The sequence below is a fragment of the Scyliorhinus canicula genome, chromosome 2 (assembly GCF_902713615.1).
Source record: "Scyliorhinus canicula chromosome 2, sScyCan1.1, whole genome shotgun sequence".
In the NCBI taxonomy this organism is placed as follows: domain Eukaryota; kingdom Metazoa; phylum Chordata; class Chondrichthyes; order Carcharhiniformes; family Scyliorhinidae; genus Scyliorhinus; species Scyliorhinus canicula.
This window is the reverse complement of record NC_052147.1, coordinates 16932262-16950360: the sequence shown is the minus strand read 5'-3', so window position 1 is coordinate 16950360 and position 18099 is coordinate 16932262. Positions and strand designations below refer to the sequence as shown.

The 18099-nt window shown below is 42.7% G+C and overlaps 1 protein-coding gene across 3 annotated transcripts; it reads left to right on the top strand.

Moving 5' to 3' along the window:
• The first annotated feature begins 137 nt into the window (after positions 1-137).
• On the top strand, positions 138-16766 carry isca2 (iron-sulfur cluster assembly 2). Of its 3 annotated transcripts, none has more exons than XM_038774233.1 (5): positions 138-300; positions 9617-9806; positions 10420-10535; positions 13400-13575; positions 14812-16766. In XM_038774233.1, exons 1-4 carry the CDS (start codon positions 236-238, stop codon positions 13572-13574), a joined length of 546 nt encoding a protein of 181 aa, XP_038630161.1. In that variant the 5' UTR covers positions 138-235; the 3' UTR covers position 13575; positions 14812-16766. The 3 variants fall into 3 exon arrangements, with proteins under 3 accessions (XP_038630161.1, XP_038630154.1, XP_038630169.1); XM_038774241.1 differs by lacking the exon at positions 14812-16766 and adding an exon at positions 2306-2330 and having other exon boundaries at positions 149-300; positions 9645-9806; positions 13400-13739; XM_038774226.1 differs by lacking the exon at positions 14812-16766 and having other exon boundaries at positions 139-300; positions 13400-13739.
• The last annotated feature ends 1333 nt before the right edge of the window (positions 16767-18099 follow it).

Here is an 18099-nt window from a genome sequence, read left to right as displayed (position 1 = left end):
GTCGAAGAGGCGGGGTGGACGCTGCGGTTATGACGGGCGGGTTCAGCCTCCAATAGAAACCGCTGTTCCGAGGAGGCAGGCCTGCAGCCGGACCAATGGGAAGGCGAGGGGAGAGGAGGAGGAGGAGGAGGGGGGCGGAACCTTGCTTGAGCCGTCGTCGCCGCCGCCGCCGCCGCCGCCGTTTGTTTTTGGGGCCCGGGTGTCCTGGTAACCTGGAGGAGTGGGGGAGGGGAAGATGATAGCAACCGGGCCGCTGAGGAAAGGCCTCTTGTCAGCTGCGGTTCGGCTTTGCTGGAGGAGGTGAGCAAATGTAACTGAAGAGTCAGTTATTTGTCCTTTATGGCGACCTAGGTGCAAACGGGTGGCCATGTTAGCAAAGGACTCAGTATTTACAATGCAGAAGGAGACGATTTGGCCCATCGAGTCTGTGCCAGCCATTGGAAAGAGCACCCTACTTAACCACACACTTCCACTCTATCCCTATAACCCCACCTAACCTTTTTTGCCACTATAGGCAATTTACCATGGCTGATCCACCTAACCTGCACATCTTTGGACTGTGGGAGGAAACTGGAGCACCCAGAGGAAACCCACGCGCACACAGGGAGAATGTGCAGACTCCGCACAGACAATGACCTGATCCGGGAATTGAACCTGGGACCGAGGAGCTGTGAAGCAACTATGCTAACCACTGTGCTACCGTGCTGCCCCTCTTATCCACCTGTCTACCCCCTATATTATGCATCAGGCCCTATAGTAACTGGAAAAATACATTGGCATTCTTTTGGATGAAGGCTGTCATTGGAAACAGGCTTCAAGTTGAGACAACTATAATTTTCTGGAATTTGGAATATTTTTCCTGGGTGATAGAAGTCCAAAGGCAACTTAACCTAATTGAAACTTCTCCACATCTTTTTCTGCTTTTTTTTGTATTCTTTATTGATTGCAAAATATACATTATTTGTAAAATACCGTCACAAACATTTCAAATGGCCATCACAGAAAGTGCAATGTTGTTCAACTCATCTACATGGATCACACTCTAATTGCTTCAATGCAGTCAAAGGAACATTACAGACATTTCAGGACGGTTATTACGACAAGTGCAGTGAAATTTATGTTGGCGACATAGGTGAAGGTGGCACAGTGGTTAGCACTGCTCTCTCAATTCCTGGGTTCAATTCTGGCCTCTGGTGACTGTGGAGTTTGCACATTCTCCCCATGTCTGTGCAGGTTTCCTCCAGGTGCTCCGGTTTCCTCCCACAGTCCAAAGATGTGCAGGTTAGGTGGATTGACCATTAAATTGCCCCTTAATGTCCAAAACGTTCGATAGGGTTATAGGGATATAGTGGAAGTGTGGGGTTAAGTAGGGTGCACTTTCCAAGGACCGGTGCAGACTCGACAGGCCGAATGGCCTCCTTCTGCACTGTGAATTCTATGATAAGTTGCACTGTTGAGGTGCCTCAGCACAATTGTGATATTCACCATTTACATAATGTCCTGGGTGAATGTTTTTTGTCACAAAAATATAATTTATTTTTTATGCCATTCATCATTATAGTTTTCAATAGGCTATTATCATTGGCAAAAGAGAAGCAAGCCAGGATTTCAGATCCCATTTTATATGCACCTGTTATCAAACACACAAGGAACCTTTGTTTTATTTGAGCACACTGTGTGAGAGCAACTGTTTATCTAATTTGAAGTCAATCGGCATTGTATTGTGGATTAGACACAGTGTTGCAGTATAGCCAATGGCATGCAAACTTCATTAAACTCTTGGTGTGATTAGTCTAGTCTGCCCACAGTTGTCACCATTGATTGTGCCTACTTGCTGCAACTTTGATAATAGTTTGGTCTTATTTCAAAAAAACTTTGTGGGAAGTGTTAGGAATTATGTATATGGCATAAGTGTAATTTCTCATACATGATATGATTGCATGATTATGAATAATACATTTTAATAAGTTTGGGGGTCTTGAGCTGAGGTCTCTTGTCATTTTTTAAAAATGATTTAGCATTATAAGTTCACTAAATGTAAATATATAAATCTGAGAGCAAATTGATATTGGCAGAAAAGTGCCACGGTCTACCTGTACCAACTGGCATAGGAAGCCACAAAATGTATCGGGACTAAAGAAATGACATATGTTGGGTTCTTTGATATTCTAAATTGTCGCCACTGAAATTGAAAAATGTCCTTGACAGTGACATAATTGAATTGATCATTTTTATACCCTTTGATTTGACCTTGTTTTATCACTCGACCTTCAACGCACAACATGGATGTGAACTTTTACTGCAGTTGCTCGATGTTGCATTTGCTGAAGGTTTGTATTTGATTCTTTACATATCGCTATACAGCATATCCAGACAGTGAAAAAGACTGAAATATTTTGAAAGCTCCAAGTATTCACTTCAAAATTAAAACGGCTCTTTTTTGGTACATTTATATTATAATTATTGTTCCAACCAAGCTGCAAGATATAAGCGGGATTTCTGACTGAGAAAGCTCTCCACTTGAATTCTTTCTTACTTCTATTCTTGCACGCAGTAAACATTTAAATTAACTCCAGTTAAGTTGTCAGGAGAGCCAAAGGGCAATTTGAACACTGTTTAAAGCAGATTTGATAACACACCAGTTATACTCCAATAGAGGTCTGTACACGAGCCCATAGCCTTTAACATTGTAAAGTGGGACGTGAAACCACACTGCAGCTTAAGGGTGTTGTTATGCTCTGTGGGGTTGGGAGAATATGGAAACCCCATTCTTATTTGCACTTGCGCTCAATTCTGTCTTTACTGGTTGCTGTATTGCTTTTTTATGCTGCTCAATTGTGCAGAAATTTTAAAAACTTAACACTCAGTTTAAAAATCTGTCGGACATTGCACTGTGAACCTGCTAATCAGGAATTTGTACTTGAGTGCATTTTTATTGAGTGAAAGGTTATGGGTTTGAAACATCAGTATTTCTGCCACTTCTGATTAGTCAGCACTTCTCTTTCTATCAGCAAAACTGAGGTAAAGGGCAGGACATAACCAAAGATAAAAAATATTGAAGCAAGGGCATGTAAATTAAGAGACGATGACTAACCAATGTGAAACTTGCATTTTAAAATCCTTTTAACATTGTGAGGTGACAGGAAGATAAAGTTTTGCTGCTTTGAGCTCTGAAAATTGAGTTAGAAATGAAAATCGCTTATTGTCACAAGTAGGCTTCAAATTAAGTTACTGTGAAACGCCACTAGTCGCCACATTCCGGCGCCTATTCGGGGAGGCTGGTACGGGAATTGAACCCGTGCTGCTGACCTTGTTCTGCTTTACAAGCCAGCTAATTAGCCCACTGTGCTAAACCAGCCCCTAGGGTAATGCTTACTGTTGCCCAGCAATTATAATACAGAAAGCATGACTTCAAATCTCACCATGTTAGCAAGTTGAGAAATGGAATTGAGTAAACCCTGTTTGTGGTGTAGCATCAGAAATGACCATGAAAGCTGCCAGATCGTCCAGAAATCATTAATGTCCTGTTCGTGGCCAAACTGGCTTAAATGTCACTGCAGTTTCTCATGACATGGGGGTGAACGCTAAGTTCTAACTTGCCAATGTTGCACGTACCCAAGGAATAATTTTTAAAAAGAGACCTTGAAAGGAGAGTCTAGCTTTCAACACTCAAATTAGATAGCAGAAAAAAACTGCACAGGGTAGCTTATTTAGAGGACGAAGAAAGAAAAGCTCTAAGAAATACCAGATGATATTGATTTTAAGTGGAGGACAAAGGCTAGTGGAATCAAGAGGCTTTTTTTTGTTTCCTTCATTACAACAGGGCAGCACGGTAGCATTGTGGATAGCACAATCGCTTCACAGCTCCAGGGTCCCAGGTTCGATTCTGGCTTGGGTCGCTGTCTGTGCGGCGTCTGCACATCCTCCCCGTGTGTGCGTGAGTTTCCTCCGGGTGCTCCGGTTTCCTCCCACAGTCCAAAGATGTGCAGGTTAGGTGGATTGGCCATGATAAATTGCCTTTAGTGTTCAAAATTGCCCTTCGTGTTGGGTGGGGTTGCTGGGTTATGGGGATGGGGTGGAGGTGTTGACCTTGGGTAGGGTGCTCTTTCCAAGAGCCGGTGCAGCCTCGATGGGCCGAATGGCCTCCTTCTGAACTGTAAATTCTATGAAACAGCTCTTCAATGCCTGTAAAGTTCTTTGAAATGTCTGAAACCTGCTGTCAGGTCTGGCCTACATGTTACTCCAGATCCACAACTATGTGGTTGACTCTTAACTGTCCTCTAAAATGGGACCTACCTGTTTCAAAACCAGTACAGAAAGATTAAGCAAGAATAACACCAGACAGACCATCTACCATTGATGTAGGCATCACGAACAAGTCAACCCAGCAAAATTCTTCTCCTGAACATCTGTGAATTTGTGCCAACATTAGGAAAGCTGTCTGACAGGTGTCGGATGTGGCAGTGGTTAGTACTGGGACTGCGGCGCCGAGGACCCTGGGTCCTCGGTCGGGTTCAAATCCCGGCCCTGGGTCACTGTCCGTGTGGAGTTTTCACATTCTCCCCATGTCTGCGTGGATTTCACCCCCACAACCCAAAGATGTGCAGGTTAGGTGAATTGGCCACACTAAATTGCCCCTTAATTGGGAAAAAAAAAATTGGTTACTCTAAATTTATTTTTAAAAAAGGAAAGCTGCGTCACAGACAACAGCCTGACATGGTTACTCATGCTCATCATACAGTCCATGCCCCAGACGACTCTACCACCATCCCTGGATGTGTCCTGTCCTATTGTTCGGACAGTATCGAACAGAGGTGGTGGCACAGTGCCATATAGTTCCGGAGGGAACCTCAGCATTGACTACCCATAAAGTCTCATGGCATCAGATAAATAATGTGCAAGGAAACTTTCCTGTTGATTTAAACCTACCACCTTGCCTCAACTGATGAATCACCATACTGAACAGCATTTTGAAGAAGCACTGAAGGTAGCCAGGACGTATTAGCCATGATGTGGAGATGCCAGCGTTGGACTGGGGTGAGCACAGTAAGAAGTCTTACAACACCAGGTTAAAGTCCAACATGTTTGTTTCAAACACTAGCTTTCGGAGCACTGCTCCGAAAGCTAGTGTTTGAAACAAACATGTTGACTTTAACCTGGTGTTGTAAGACTTCTTACAGGGCATATTAGATTCTGGGTTTGGACTTGAGTGTCCATCACCAGACTGGCTCCATAGCATCACTGCTGACAGAGCCCTTCCATAGCTATCAGAATAGCATTACAGCAGGTGTTAAGGGAACCAACAAGAAAGAAAACCTACTTGACTTCATCATTGACAATCTGCCCATCACAGAGGCATATGTCCATGAAAGTATTGGTCGGCGCGGCCACCTCCTCGCGGTCACTTAGGGATGGGCAGTAAATGCTGAGCTTTACCAGCGGCTCACATCTCAGGAATGATTTTAAAAATGGAACTCCCATAAGATGGATGCCCTTTGTGATTGTAATAACTTAGACAATTGCTGACGAGTATTTTGAAGTGGACATCACAGATGTATGACATATAAACCTCATTATTACAGGGGTGATTTAAATTGGGTTATTCGTTTATTACGACACAATTAACTGCTTTATTAAATCAGCAAAACTCTATCGTCAAAACATTTTGTTTCAAGATGCAAACTATTGTGCTGCATAATCTTCATTCCCAACAAAATGGCATTAAAATTAAAAGTTTTTGAAATGAACAAACTTGCTATAGTGCCTTTCGCAAACGTAGGATGTCCCAAAGGCCTTGATAACTAATGACGTGTTCTTTGAGGTATGGTCACTCTTGTGATGTCGCGAATGCGGCAACCAGTCTGCACACAGCAAGATAACAAACAGATCATTTGTTTCAGTGACGTAAGTTGTAAGGCCATATGTCCCTGGATTTGTCTTCATTTTTCAGTTACTCTACCTTTTTGAGAGTTGAAATGTTGCCGTTTACTAGAAAACAGAATGTTCCGAACAGTGTTGATAGTGAAACATAAAGCAACGGGAGTGACCACATTGTGTTAAAGGGCAACAGAAGTAATTCTTGGTCCTGCAGAATCCTTAGTTGTTAATTTTTAAATTTGATTATTTGCTGCTATCTTTTGCATCCTAATGGTTCAAGCTGAGCAAACACACCCTTCCTTGGGTTACATGTATTTAATATCAGTAGATTGTAAGGGGCATATGTTGGAGCCTGGAATTTGTGATATTTATTTCATATCCATATGGTTTCCATGAGAATCTAGTAAATACCCGTTGATCAGATTAATTTTAATATTCTATTACCCCAAGGGACATCACAAATTAATCCTGAAACGAGTCGTGTTGGCAGAGTGATCATAAATCGATCACATTTGCTAATTTAGGACTGTATAATGCAGGTTCTTTTAGCCTGCAGGATCTCTTCATATGATTGTATTTCACTATAATATTGACTTTCAGACACGATCCAATGTGCTTCAGGTGGATGTAGAATAATATTTGAGAGCAGGGGAGTTCTTCTCGTCTGAACCAAGGTTGATCTTTTGCCCCATAACCAAAATCGATTAATTGGACATTATCTCATTGCTGTTTGTTCCATCTGGGATGAATGTGACTGCTACCTACAAGACCTAGGGTGGGATTTTCCGGCCCTTTCCGTCAGCATGATTTTTCAGTCACAATGAAGGCAACCCCCGAGGCGGGTTCACAGCGACGGGATAGATGATCCACACAAAACGCCATAGATACTGTGGGGGGTCGGACGATCACTCCCACCGGCAGATGGCGATCTGCATCCACTGCCAAAAGCACTGCGAGGGACAGAAAGTCCCGTCCAGAGTGACTGCACTTTTCATAATACAAACAGAAACTGCTGCAAAAACTCAGCGCGGGTCTGGCAGCATCTTTGGAGAGAGAAACAAAGTTAACATTTCAGGTTAATCCCTCTTGATCAGATGTTGCCTGACCTGCTTAATATTTCTGTCATTTTCTGTTCTAACTTTGAACCAACCTTGCCTGCTGAGCAGAATGCAAATTTTTCTTTATTCACCCCTGACTTACATGATAAGATGAGCAAGGCATCAAGGTTGAATACTGAGCTGGAATAACTTATCCTTATCCAATGATTCAACATAACTATTGATTCTTTTAATATTGAAATGCTGTCATAATCCAAGGGTTTGTGATGTTTAGGATTTAATACTGAGGGAGCAGAATTAATGGTAGGTGCAGAAAATTCACCAGGTTCCTGAAGTATCCCGGGATTAATAGAACAAAGAAAAATACAGCACAGGAACAGGCCCTTCTGCCCTCCAAGCATGCGCCAACCATGCTGCCCGTCTAACCTAAAACCTGCACTTCCAGGGTCCGTGTCCCTCTATTCCCATCCTAGTCATGTATTTGTCAAGATGCCCCTTATAAGTCACTATCGAACCTGCTTCCACTACTTCCCCTGGCAGCGGATTCCAGGCACCCACTACTCTCTGTGAACAAAAAAACCATCTCCTCTAAACTTTGCCCCTTGCACCTTAAACCTATGTCCCCTAGTAATTGACTCTTCCACACTGAGAAAAAGCTTCTGACTATCCACTGTCCATGCCCCCATAATCTTGTAGAATTCTATCAGGTCGCCCTTCAACCTCCATTGGATGTTATGATAAACCTGTATCGAACAAACCGAGTTTATCCAATCTCTCCTCATAGCTAATGCCCTCCATACCAGGCAACATCCTGGTAAACCTCTTCTGTATCCTCTCCAAAGCGTCCATGACTTCCTGGTAGTGTGGCGACCAGAATTGAACACTATAATTCTAAAGGGAGTTCAGTCCCGGAGCAGAAGAACCTTGACCACGGGAGCACAGTGGGTAGCACTGTTGCTTCACAGCTCCAGAGTCCGAAGTTCTATTCCCAGCTTGGGTCACTGCCTGTGGAGTCTGCACGTTCTCCCCGTGACTGCGTGGGCTTCCTCCGGGTGCTCCGGTTTCCTTCCACAAGTCCCGAAAGACGTGCTTGTAAGGTGAATTGGACATTCTGAATTCTCCCTCTGCACCCAAACAGGTGCCGGAGTGTGGCGACTAGGGGTTTTCACAGTAACTTCATTGCAGTTTTAATGTAAGCCTACTTTTGACAATAAAGATTATTATTATTAGGTAGAACAGTTAATGAAGTATACCAGATCCTGGGCAAAATTAAGGATGTTATGATAAACCTGTATTGAACACGGTTCAACCTTGACTGGAGTTTTACCAGTTCAGAGTGTTATGGGCCAGGGTTTAGAGAACCCCAAAGCGTATCATGGAGTTCACCTGACCCACAACTTTTAATAGATTGTGGTATGGGGAGCACACGGCCCACTCTACAGGAGTGGTACAGCAGAAATGGAAAAGTATTTTTAAAGCAAAACAATGTTTATTCTATATGCACTCAAGTTAACCTTTTTAAAACATACAGTGAACATCTTAGCAACCATTAATTCAAATACAACCCCCAAATAATACAACACTAAGTAATCCTTAAGTTGTCCTTTTAACGTCCAGAACACTTTTTGAAAAAAAACCTTTAAACAGAAGCACATCAGGTTAAAGTCACTACTGAGAGCAGTTGTTAGTTTTAAATCACCAAAGGATCGATTTACAGTTTTTAGATTACAGAGAGAGAGATAGACTAATACCCCTTGCTATCCAGCTCTGAAAACGAAACTAAAACACACCCTGCAGCAAACAGCCTAAAACAAAAGTAAAAAGCTGACAGACAGCCCAGCTCCATCCACTCTCTGACATCACTGCAGTAATAAACACCCATTTCTGAAAGGTACTCTCACTACAGATATTTATATACACACCCATTTCATAAAGGTATTCTCAAATGACAAGAGCATCACACTTTAGGAAGGGCACAAATGCATTATAGGAGATGCCGAAAATATTCACGAGATTGGTTCCAGGGATGAGAAACTTCAGCCACATGATGGGCCGAATGGTCTCCTGCACTGTAGGGATTCTATGATTCTAAGCCCAGATCCGGTACTGTTTCAGTTGAATGAGGAAATGAAGCTTCTTCCTCATTCCCTACAATGAGTTGTACCCCAAACTCAGAAAAGCCATCTCATCCATTTCATCATGAAGGTTAATGACGTTTGGATGGGATCACCGACAAGTTGGCAAGCATGAGACACAGCAGCTCTGACATGCTGAATGCCAGTGTCAGTGTTAAAAAGAATTTGGATTGGATTCTTCTAATTGGATGTGTGTTGGAATTTGACTTGGCTTCAGCAACCTGGCGAATTTTGCTATCGGCACCTGTTATTAATTCTTCTCTCTCGGTATTAAATTCTAAATGTGACAAACCCTCTGATTATGACAGTGTTAAGATAATTAATAGTTGTGTTGAACTTAGAGAAAGACTTGCATTGAAGGTGTCTTTCGTGACCACCGGATATTTCAAAGCACCCGACAACCAATGAAGTATTTCTGAAGTGTAGTCATTGTTTGTAGCATTGTTGTTTTATCCTTATTCTGTCATGTACACAAACTAAGTGTCTCAGTTTTCACTCTTTTCTGCAAACTGACGTTTTTTTGCTTTATTTTTAAATTTTTAACAGGGTGCCATGTTTGACCATTTCTTTACAGAGCCGTCCTGTATTATTGGCTGACAAAATTCGCATCCTGGCCCCCCGGGAATTGCTAGCTTTGCGAGCAACTGGAGGAAGGTGCTTCACAGCTGGTCAAGAAACGGAATCAAAGAATGGCGCACCTCAGGAAGTTGTGTTCATCAGTGAGAGCTGTGTTAAGGTAAAGAGAATAAAACAGTGGGGTCTGGTTGAGACCTCTAATGTTGGTAAAAATTATTTGGCTTCATATCTAGTAGAGCTGAGCTAAAATCAGACAATTCTAGATCTGATTCATAATACCTAGTCCATTAATTGCTGCCGCTGTTATAATTTGCATTGGGCTGCTTTAGGAAGTGTAGGGGATTCCAATCTGAAGTTCCTAACTCTCATATTGTTAATGAGTGGGGAAATCAATCTGCCAGATTGATTCAGACTAACAACCCTCCCCTTGCCAGTGTAACATTTCGTGCTTGTCGTATCCCTCTGCGACATTACCAATTAGTTCTGAATTATGAGCAGCTTTATGCTGTGTCTCATGCTTGCTAACTTGTTTGTGACCCCATCCAAAATTCATTAACCTTCACGATGAAAGTGGATGAGATGGCTTTCTTTCTGTTGGTCCCAGGCAGTGACTCAAACCACAGCACAAGCAATTTCCCACACTGTAATGTGATGTAATCCATAGTCAAATAGCAAGAAATGTCATGGCTTGGAGATATCTTTTAGAGCAATTTTTAATGAAGTTTATAAATCGTTACATTTTTAAAGTCCTTTTTAAAAAATCTCTGTTTCAGCGCCTAAAACAGATTTTGGGAAAGGACGAGTTCCTGAGGGTACAAGTGGAAGGAGGTGGCTGCTCAGGATTCCAATACAAATTCACCATGGATAAAACAATAGAGGCAGATGACAGGTAAAAACAAAAAGCCCGAGTGAGATTTGTTCACTGGTGATGCATGTTTTTTTGCTCAGTGCTGTAGTAACATCACATGCAAAAGCATTCTCCAGGGCAGACAATAACCTGCAAACGTGAGTTTTTAAAATTCATTCATGGGATGTGGGCGCCGCTGCTGGCCAGCATGAGGGCAGTTAAGAGTCAATCAGATTGCTGTGGGTCTGGAGTCACAACTAGGCCAGACCAGGTAACGATGGCAGATTTCCTTCCCTAAAGGACATTCGTTTTTACAGCAATCAACAATGGTCATCATTAAACATTTAATTCCAGATTTAATTGAATTCAAATTTCACCGTCTGCCATGGTGAGATTTGAACCCAGGTCCCCACCCTGGGTCTTCTGGATTAGTTGTCCAGTGACAAATACCAAGACGCCACTGCCTCCCCTAATCGGTTCAACTCTCTATTTTAGTTATAACCTTCTCTATGGGAGGCACTGTACAGATCTGGGATGCTAGCTTGTCGTCTGCTTGTCCCATGGTTGTGGATGCTCTTAAAAAGCCACACTGTCAGTCTGGCATCTTTGTTTATCTACCTATAATGATTGTTTTCCCTTTGGAAAGTATGTTTCTTTAATCAAGATTAACATTATCCTTCCATGTCTTCCTCAATCTGTTTGCAGTCTTTGACACGGTTGACCACGTCATCCTCCTACAACACATCTCCACTGTCATCCACCTGGGTCCACTCCTATCTATCCATTTGTAAGCCTGCAGTGGAGCTTTTTCCCCATTTGTACACTGTTACCTCTGGCGTTTCCCAAGGAACTATTTTTGGGGTCCTTTTTTACTTCGCTTCTACTTACTGTCCCTCAGTGACATCGTCCAAAAGCACAGCCGGGCACCACAGTGACACAATGGTTAGCACTGCTGCCTCACGGTGCCGAGGACCTGGGTTCGATCCTGGCCCCGGGTCACTGTCCATGTGGAGTTTGCACTTTCTCCCCGTGTCTGCGTGGGTTTCACCCCCACAACCCAAAAATGTGCAGGGTAGGTGAATTGGCCACGCTAAATTGCCACTTGATTAGAAAAAATTTAATTGGGTACTCTAAACTTATTTTAAAAATCCAAAAGCACAGGCTCAGTTTCCATATTTACGCTGATAACACTAAGCTTTACCTCACCACAACCTCTCTCGATCCCTCCACACTCTCCAAATTGTCAGGTTTCTCTGGCATCCACCTCTAATTGTCCCTCCAGAAACTTGAAATTAATCAAAACTTTGCTGCCATGACCTCATTCACACCTGGTCATGCTCGCTGACTTACATTGGCTCCTAGTTAAGTATGCTTCAATTTAAAAATTCTCAACCTAATTTTCAAATTCTTCCAATTCGTTACCTCTCTCTATCTCTGTAACCTTCTGCTGCCAACAACTCTTCCAGATATCTGCATTCTTCCAGTTCTGGCACCTCAATTTTAGCTACTCATGCTAATTTAGCTGCTCATGATTTCACACCACCAACAATATGGATGTAGATGGTTGATGGAAGAAAGGGCTTGTGCCGCTAGGGTGACCAGAGTCAGGGACGTGCTGGGTGGGATGGAGCGGGGTGGTCACTTGTCCTATTGTCTCCAAATGCAGCTCAATGTCAATTTTTCCAGTATTCATGTCAAGTACCTTGAAACCTTTTATTACAGTGAAAGCAGGCACACTTGTGCTTGTACTATCTCTCAGTTGCTTGATTATTAAGCAGGTGGTGGTTCTGAAGTAAGTTGAATAGCAGTCATGCCTAGAGTATTTGATGGAACACTTTCAGTCCTCATCCAAAGAGCACATAAGGTATTAGAGGCAGTCAGTGTGATTTTGGAATCCATAAGCCATTCGTTTGAATTCATTCTGAGAAAGAAACAGGGCGGGTTCTCCGGTGCCGATTTTCGGGAGGGTGCGGGGATCAGGCCGCGTCGGTTGGGGGCCATTGGCAGCGGCCCCCCGGCAATCCTCTGGCACCCGATGGGCCGAGCGGCTGTCGGTTTCTGGCCAGTCCCGCCAGCGTGTATTGGGCATGGTCCCACATGGCGGGACCTGGCTGGTAGGCCAGCTAGTGCAGTCCACCGGGGGGGGGGGGGGGGGGGGGGGGGGAGATGCAACTTTAATTTAACAATACTCTAAATTTCAAACTTTTAAAGAATGTTAAACCTCATTGATGAGAAATTGCCAACACTTCAAAATCAGTTCAATGGGCTAATTTCAATCCTTAATTCTCAACATTAGATTCTTACCCTGAATGTTTGAGTGCTCCTTTTCTCACCTTCCCTTCTAACAGTGTACTTTGAAGTCTGCTCATGACCCAAACCCAGTTTCTATATTTTTAAATCACTATCCTGGTCCACCAAGGGTGTGCCGCTCCAGATTTCTGCACTGTTTTATCGCTGCCGAGAAGGGGAAGTGTGTGATGTTGTCCTCCGATCATACTTATCGTCTCCTGGCCAGCAGCGGATAAAGCACACGTTACAAAAAATGTTTTCAATCATGGTAGATTCAATAAAGGGAGCTGGCAAACAAAATGGAATTTATAGCATTGAGGTTTGGAGGAGAAAATCTCTCTCTAACTCCTCTTGGTGCTACAACAACTCTGTTTAAATATGGCTTAATCTAAAAAGGCGCATTACTTTACCAGTGATGCACTGTGGGTTATATTGCAGTTATCCAAAATGAGAGCCCAAACTCCCAAAATGCATGAAATTTGAAACATCAGAGTTCGTGGTTGTTAATTTACTTCCAGCAAGAACGGAATAATTATAAATTAGTCTAGCATGAATATCTTAAATATATCAATTTTTATACTCTGTATGTTAATTGTATTGTTGTCTTTGCAAACAAGGGTCTTCGAACAGGATGGAGTTTGCCTTGTCGTTGACTCTGACAGTCTGGAGTACTTGAAAGGAGGGACGGTGGATTACAGCGAGGAGCTAATCCGTAGCTCATTTCAAGTGATATACAATCCACGGGCGGAACATGGATGCTCATGCGGGAGTTCCTTTTCCATCAAACTCTAAAGTGAGATGCCCTGCGCAGCGGTTTGTCCCCTGTCTTCTATTTCAGAAATCCGCTGACTAATGCTGGACTGGCCTGGAGAAGGTGCAGCTAAGCTCAAAACAAAATGGTGTGACCTTGTAGCCTTGTTGAAAATTGCAAAGAGAACAAATGTTAACAGAACACTGGAGCTGCGTTATTTATGCTTTGTATTGCGATAGTGCCAAGTGTTTTGAAACAAAATGTGATAGTAATAGCAAGAGTTGTATAAATGTTTCCTTTTCTTAACATGATATCCTTGGGAGACAGTGAAGGAATTAACCCCCCCCCCCCCCCCCCCCCCCCCCCCCCCCCCCCCCCCCCCCCCCCCCCCCCCCCCCCCCCCCCCCCCCCCCCCCCCCCCCCCCCAACCCCCGGCCCCAGGGACAGTATATGTATTTTCTCCTATCTGGAGAGAAAAATCTAGTATGGTGCCCATGCGCTTCTTGGAGACTTAACTTAGTACAGGTGGAAATGACCCACTGTTGAATTTGGGCCCATCTCCAACTGCTTGACCATGTATCAGCATTTTTCCCTACTTGGCGCTCAAGCACAAGTAAAATGATCCATACCAGCCACACTTGATCTTTGTAGTTTGGTTTGACACATCTCAGCTAGCTCCAATTAGAACCCTGTGGAAAACCTTTTAATTTTCAAATGTTTTGAAAATTATCATTCAATCAGCTTTCACCCTGTCAGGCAGTGCATTCCAATTCTTAGCAACTCACTGCAAGGAAACAGTTAACCTCATTGTGCCCCTCTGGCTCTTTTGTCAATTACCTTAAAGCTGTGCCCTCTGGTTACCGACCCTCTTACTAGTGGAACTAGTTTCCACCAATTTACTCTCTCAAAACCCCTCATAATTTTGATCTATTAAATCTCCCCAAAACCTACTCTGTTCTTTAAAAAACAATCCCAACTTCTCTCGTCTCTACTTGTGTGCTGGATGGAGCCTGTTCAATCTTGTGACCGCTTGCTTCCTATATTCCGTTAGTGACTCGTTCTGTCATGTACACAGAATCAACTGACTGCAGCAGAAGTTTCACAACATCCTGAGCCTGATACTGGTGCAGAGACCAAGAAACATTTCCTCTCAGCTATTTCACCTTTCTCCAACATTGTCTGATATGCTCTGCAAAAAAATGCATAATGTAGGAAAAAGTAAATTGGTGTGAATACCTTTTTAATTTGTCACTTTTACAATTTGCCTTTGATGTCCAGTTGCAAAATAGGTTGTGAGCTGACTTGTCCAATATGGCTGGACCATTGTCTGAAATCTGCATGATGCCAGTCTGTCCAGAGAGAAGAATGTGAAGCTTGGATCGCTATCTTGACATCAGCTGTCTTCATCACAAAGGAAGCACTGTTGTGGGAAAGGGTTCTTTATTTTTATTATCTATGCCACTATTGCCTATTCTCAGATAGTTGGAAGATCTGGTTATAGACTAATACAGAGCAGCAACCTGCTCCTGGCTTGTATGTAATTTTATTGTTTCTGGGATTAACAGAATGGTGAATAGCATTTTTATATTTACAGGTCTCAATTTGATTAAACACATTTCTGCCCGTGTTTTCCATAAACCTTATCACTTGACCACGTTTTGAAACCTTTTTTGTTGCAATTTTTAAAAATGCCCTCTTTTCTCTCTGACTCCCCAACTTTGCCGTTATTGCCTCTGAAACTGGCCCTTGTCCTTTATTCACTGCTGGCCAGCAGCTGTCTAACCAGCCTGTAGTTTTTCCTGTCACTTGAGTGTCACCTAGTGGTGTATGATACAACAGCCTGCATTTATTTAACTCCTTTAAATATACTAAAACATCGCAAGGCATTTCACAGGAGTCAAACAGAATTCTATGCCAGCCATGTAAAGGCAATATTAGGACAGATGGACAAAATCTTAGTCAAACGTGTAGATTTCAAGGAATGTCTGAAAAGGTACAAATACCAGGTCGACTCTGAGAATGGCTTCTGTGGTTGGACCTAAAACATTAATGATAAAAGCAAATGTACCTGTAAAGTATTTAATGCTGCCATGGCAATGACACTAATGATCTGATATGAAGTGGTATCAATAAAATGTCACGTGGAGTATTGAATATTGATCCCACTGCTCCTATTCTTTGCAAATTCAGGAAAGCTGTACATATTTAGAAATGACAGAAAATTATTAGAACATCCTGATATGTGTTACGCAGACACCAACGCTTAAACAATGCATGATCACTTTTGAGATATCCGGTAAGCTACAGACCAAACCACTTTGAAGCACCAACGCAGAAGCAAAATACTGCAGATGGTGGAAATCTGAACTAAAAGCAAAACGCTGGATTCACTCAGCAGGTCGGGCAGATACTGTGGAGCAGGAGAAACAGGAGTTAACGTTTCAGGTTAATCACTTTTCGTCAGAGCTTCTGATGCTGCCTGGTCTGCTGATTATTTCCAGCATTTTCTGTTACTTTTACCTCTGACACAGTGGGTTGGTGTTAGAAAAACTGATAAGAAACATATTTTTGACCTCAAGGCGAAGGAAAATCGGGCAGGGTGTGGAATGGTTGGTCGATCGAGTAACACCCATTCTACACCACACCCCATGTTAAAAAGTTACGGCAAGTGCCTTAAGATGGAGGAAGTACTGGAAGGAAAAAAAAAACAAGCAAGAAAAAGCTTTGCAGATGAGAAGCTAGTTAATAGTGAAAAGTACAGAATTTATAAACACACGCAGCAAGAAAATAAAGGTCCAATCTGGGGAAAAGTGCTCAGATCAGTTTTTTTGTTTTGCCACCTCGCTGGGTTTGTACGGTTTCCTCACCACAAGGCAGCTGACGAGTGGAATTTTCCACCCCTTTCGTGACCTCTTGCACTCGATCTGTCCTGTGCTGCAGACACTGAAACCATGCTTGCTCCCTCAGCAACATGTTGTGTTTCAGAAACAGAAGCTTTGTTCCGCTAAAAGAATGTGTCGGCGTGTAAGGGAGTGGGAATTGTCAACCGGTGTTGGAAGCAGAAAGGAAGCACCACAACAGAAATAAACAATTGTGTTTTTAATTTATGTTGCAAAGAAACAGGCGAGACAGGCTTTTTTTTTTTGCACTCATACAGTGGTTGTCATAATAGCGTGTGGTAAAATTGCAAATCGTTTTGTATGCAATAATAAAGACTCTTTGAATGCATGCTTCACACTGTTCTTTAATGCTTCCTGGAGTACTGCCAGCCAGTTCTGGATAAGCTGGCTTCCACACCACTTGTTAAGACATTGTAAAATATACAGGACTTGGAGATGTTTTTGTATGCGGGCATGTTTTTAATATAAATATGTTTTAAAAGTTACTGAAATAGGCACACTGCGTTCATGTGTGTATTTCATTAGGTGTCAGCTTTGGCTCAACAGCAGATTTCTTGTTTCTGAATGCTATCTAATCAAGTCATATTCCTGAGACATGAGCCGCTTCAGTGTTGTAACGTGTTGTACTTTCAGGTGTCAAAACTGGATAAGACAGTAGGCCAGAATTTACTGCAGCTGTTCTGACCTTTGGCTTGCTCTTGTGTATCTAATTTCTATGAGCAGGTTACTGTAAATGGGATATCGAAATGGCGTAGTGCCCTTTATAGAGCACCTGGCACTTGTGTAACCGGGCAGGCAACTTATGTCAGTTTGACCAATTCGGTTCGAGAATATTAAGTAACAGCCCTCTGGTTTAATCCAAGAAGTGAAAGCTAGAATACTAAATTATTGTAACATCAGGAACAGAAAGCAGAATAAAGATCAGATTAAGAGGGAGTTTTTAAACATTGAAACTTAAAACAAAATTTCAACAATTAAAAAGGGAAGATTGAGGCTCCTCACTTATAGTAATTATTTTTGTCTGAGGTTGTTCAGCAGTAACAAAATCTTACTCTTCCTTAGCCTTAAATGGACAAACCCTAACTTTCACGATGAGTTTAGTTTGTGTCTGCCATCCAAATACAGAGGTTTCATGACATTGAATGCATTCGAAGGGCCGACTACATTTCTAAGTCAGAATCGTGAGTGAGTTTGAGGGGAACTTAGAGGCTGCGGTTTTCCCATGCACTTTGCTGACTTTTAAGTAATAAAAGGATTTGGGGAGTCAGGGTGTGTGTCCCTTGCCACAGAATACCCAGCTCTGACCTCAGCGCCATGGCAAAGGAGAGAAATGGACCCCAGTGATTCCCCAATTTCTGGGCCCTTTGCCCCTCTCCTTCACAGCCTTTGGATGCCCAGAGTTGACCATAGTCACAATGCAGTCAAACCCTTTCATATAGGTTTAGCAAAACTGGAGATTTTGGACTCTATGCCTCTAGATATGAAGCCCATCGAAAGATCAGGTTTCAGTATGATGCACTTTGCAACCACATTTTCTTCAGAAATTCACACAATTTGTTCGTTCATTTATGCAAGCAGATCCTCTTCCTTGAATCTGGCCTAGGCAATATCTGGACAGCCACATCGGAAAGACTTGCACCACAAACAACAGTCCTATTCCTACATA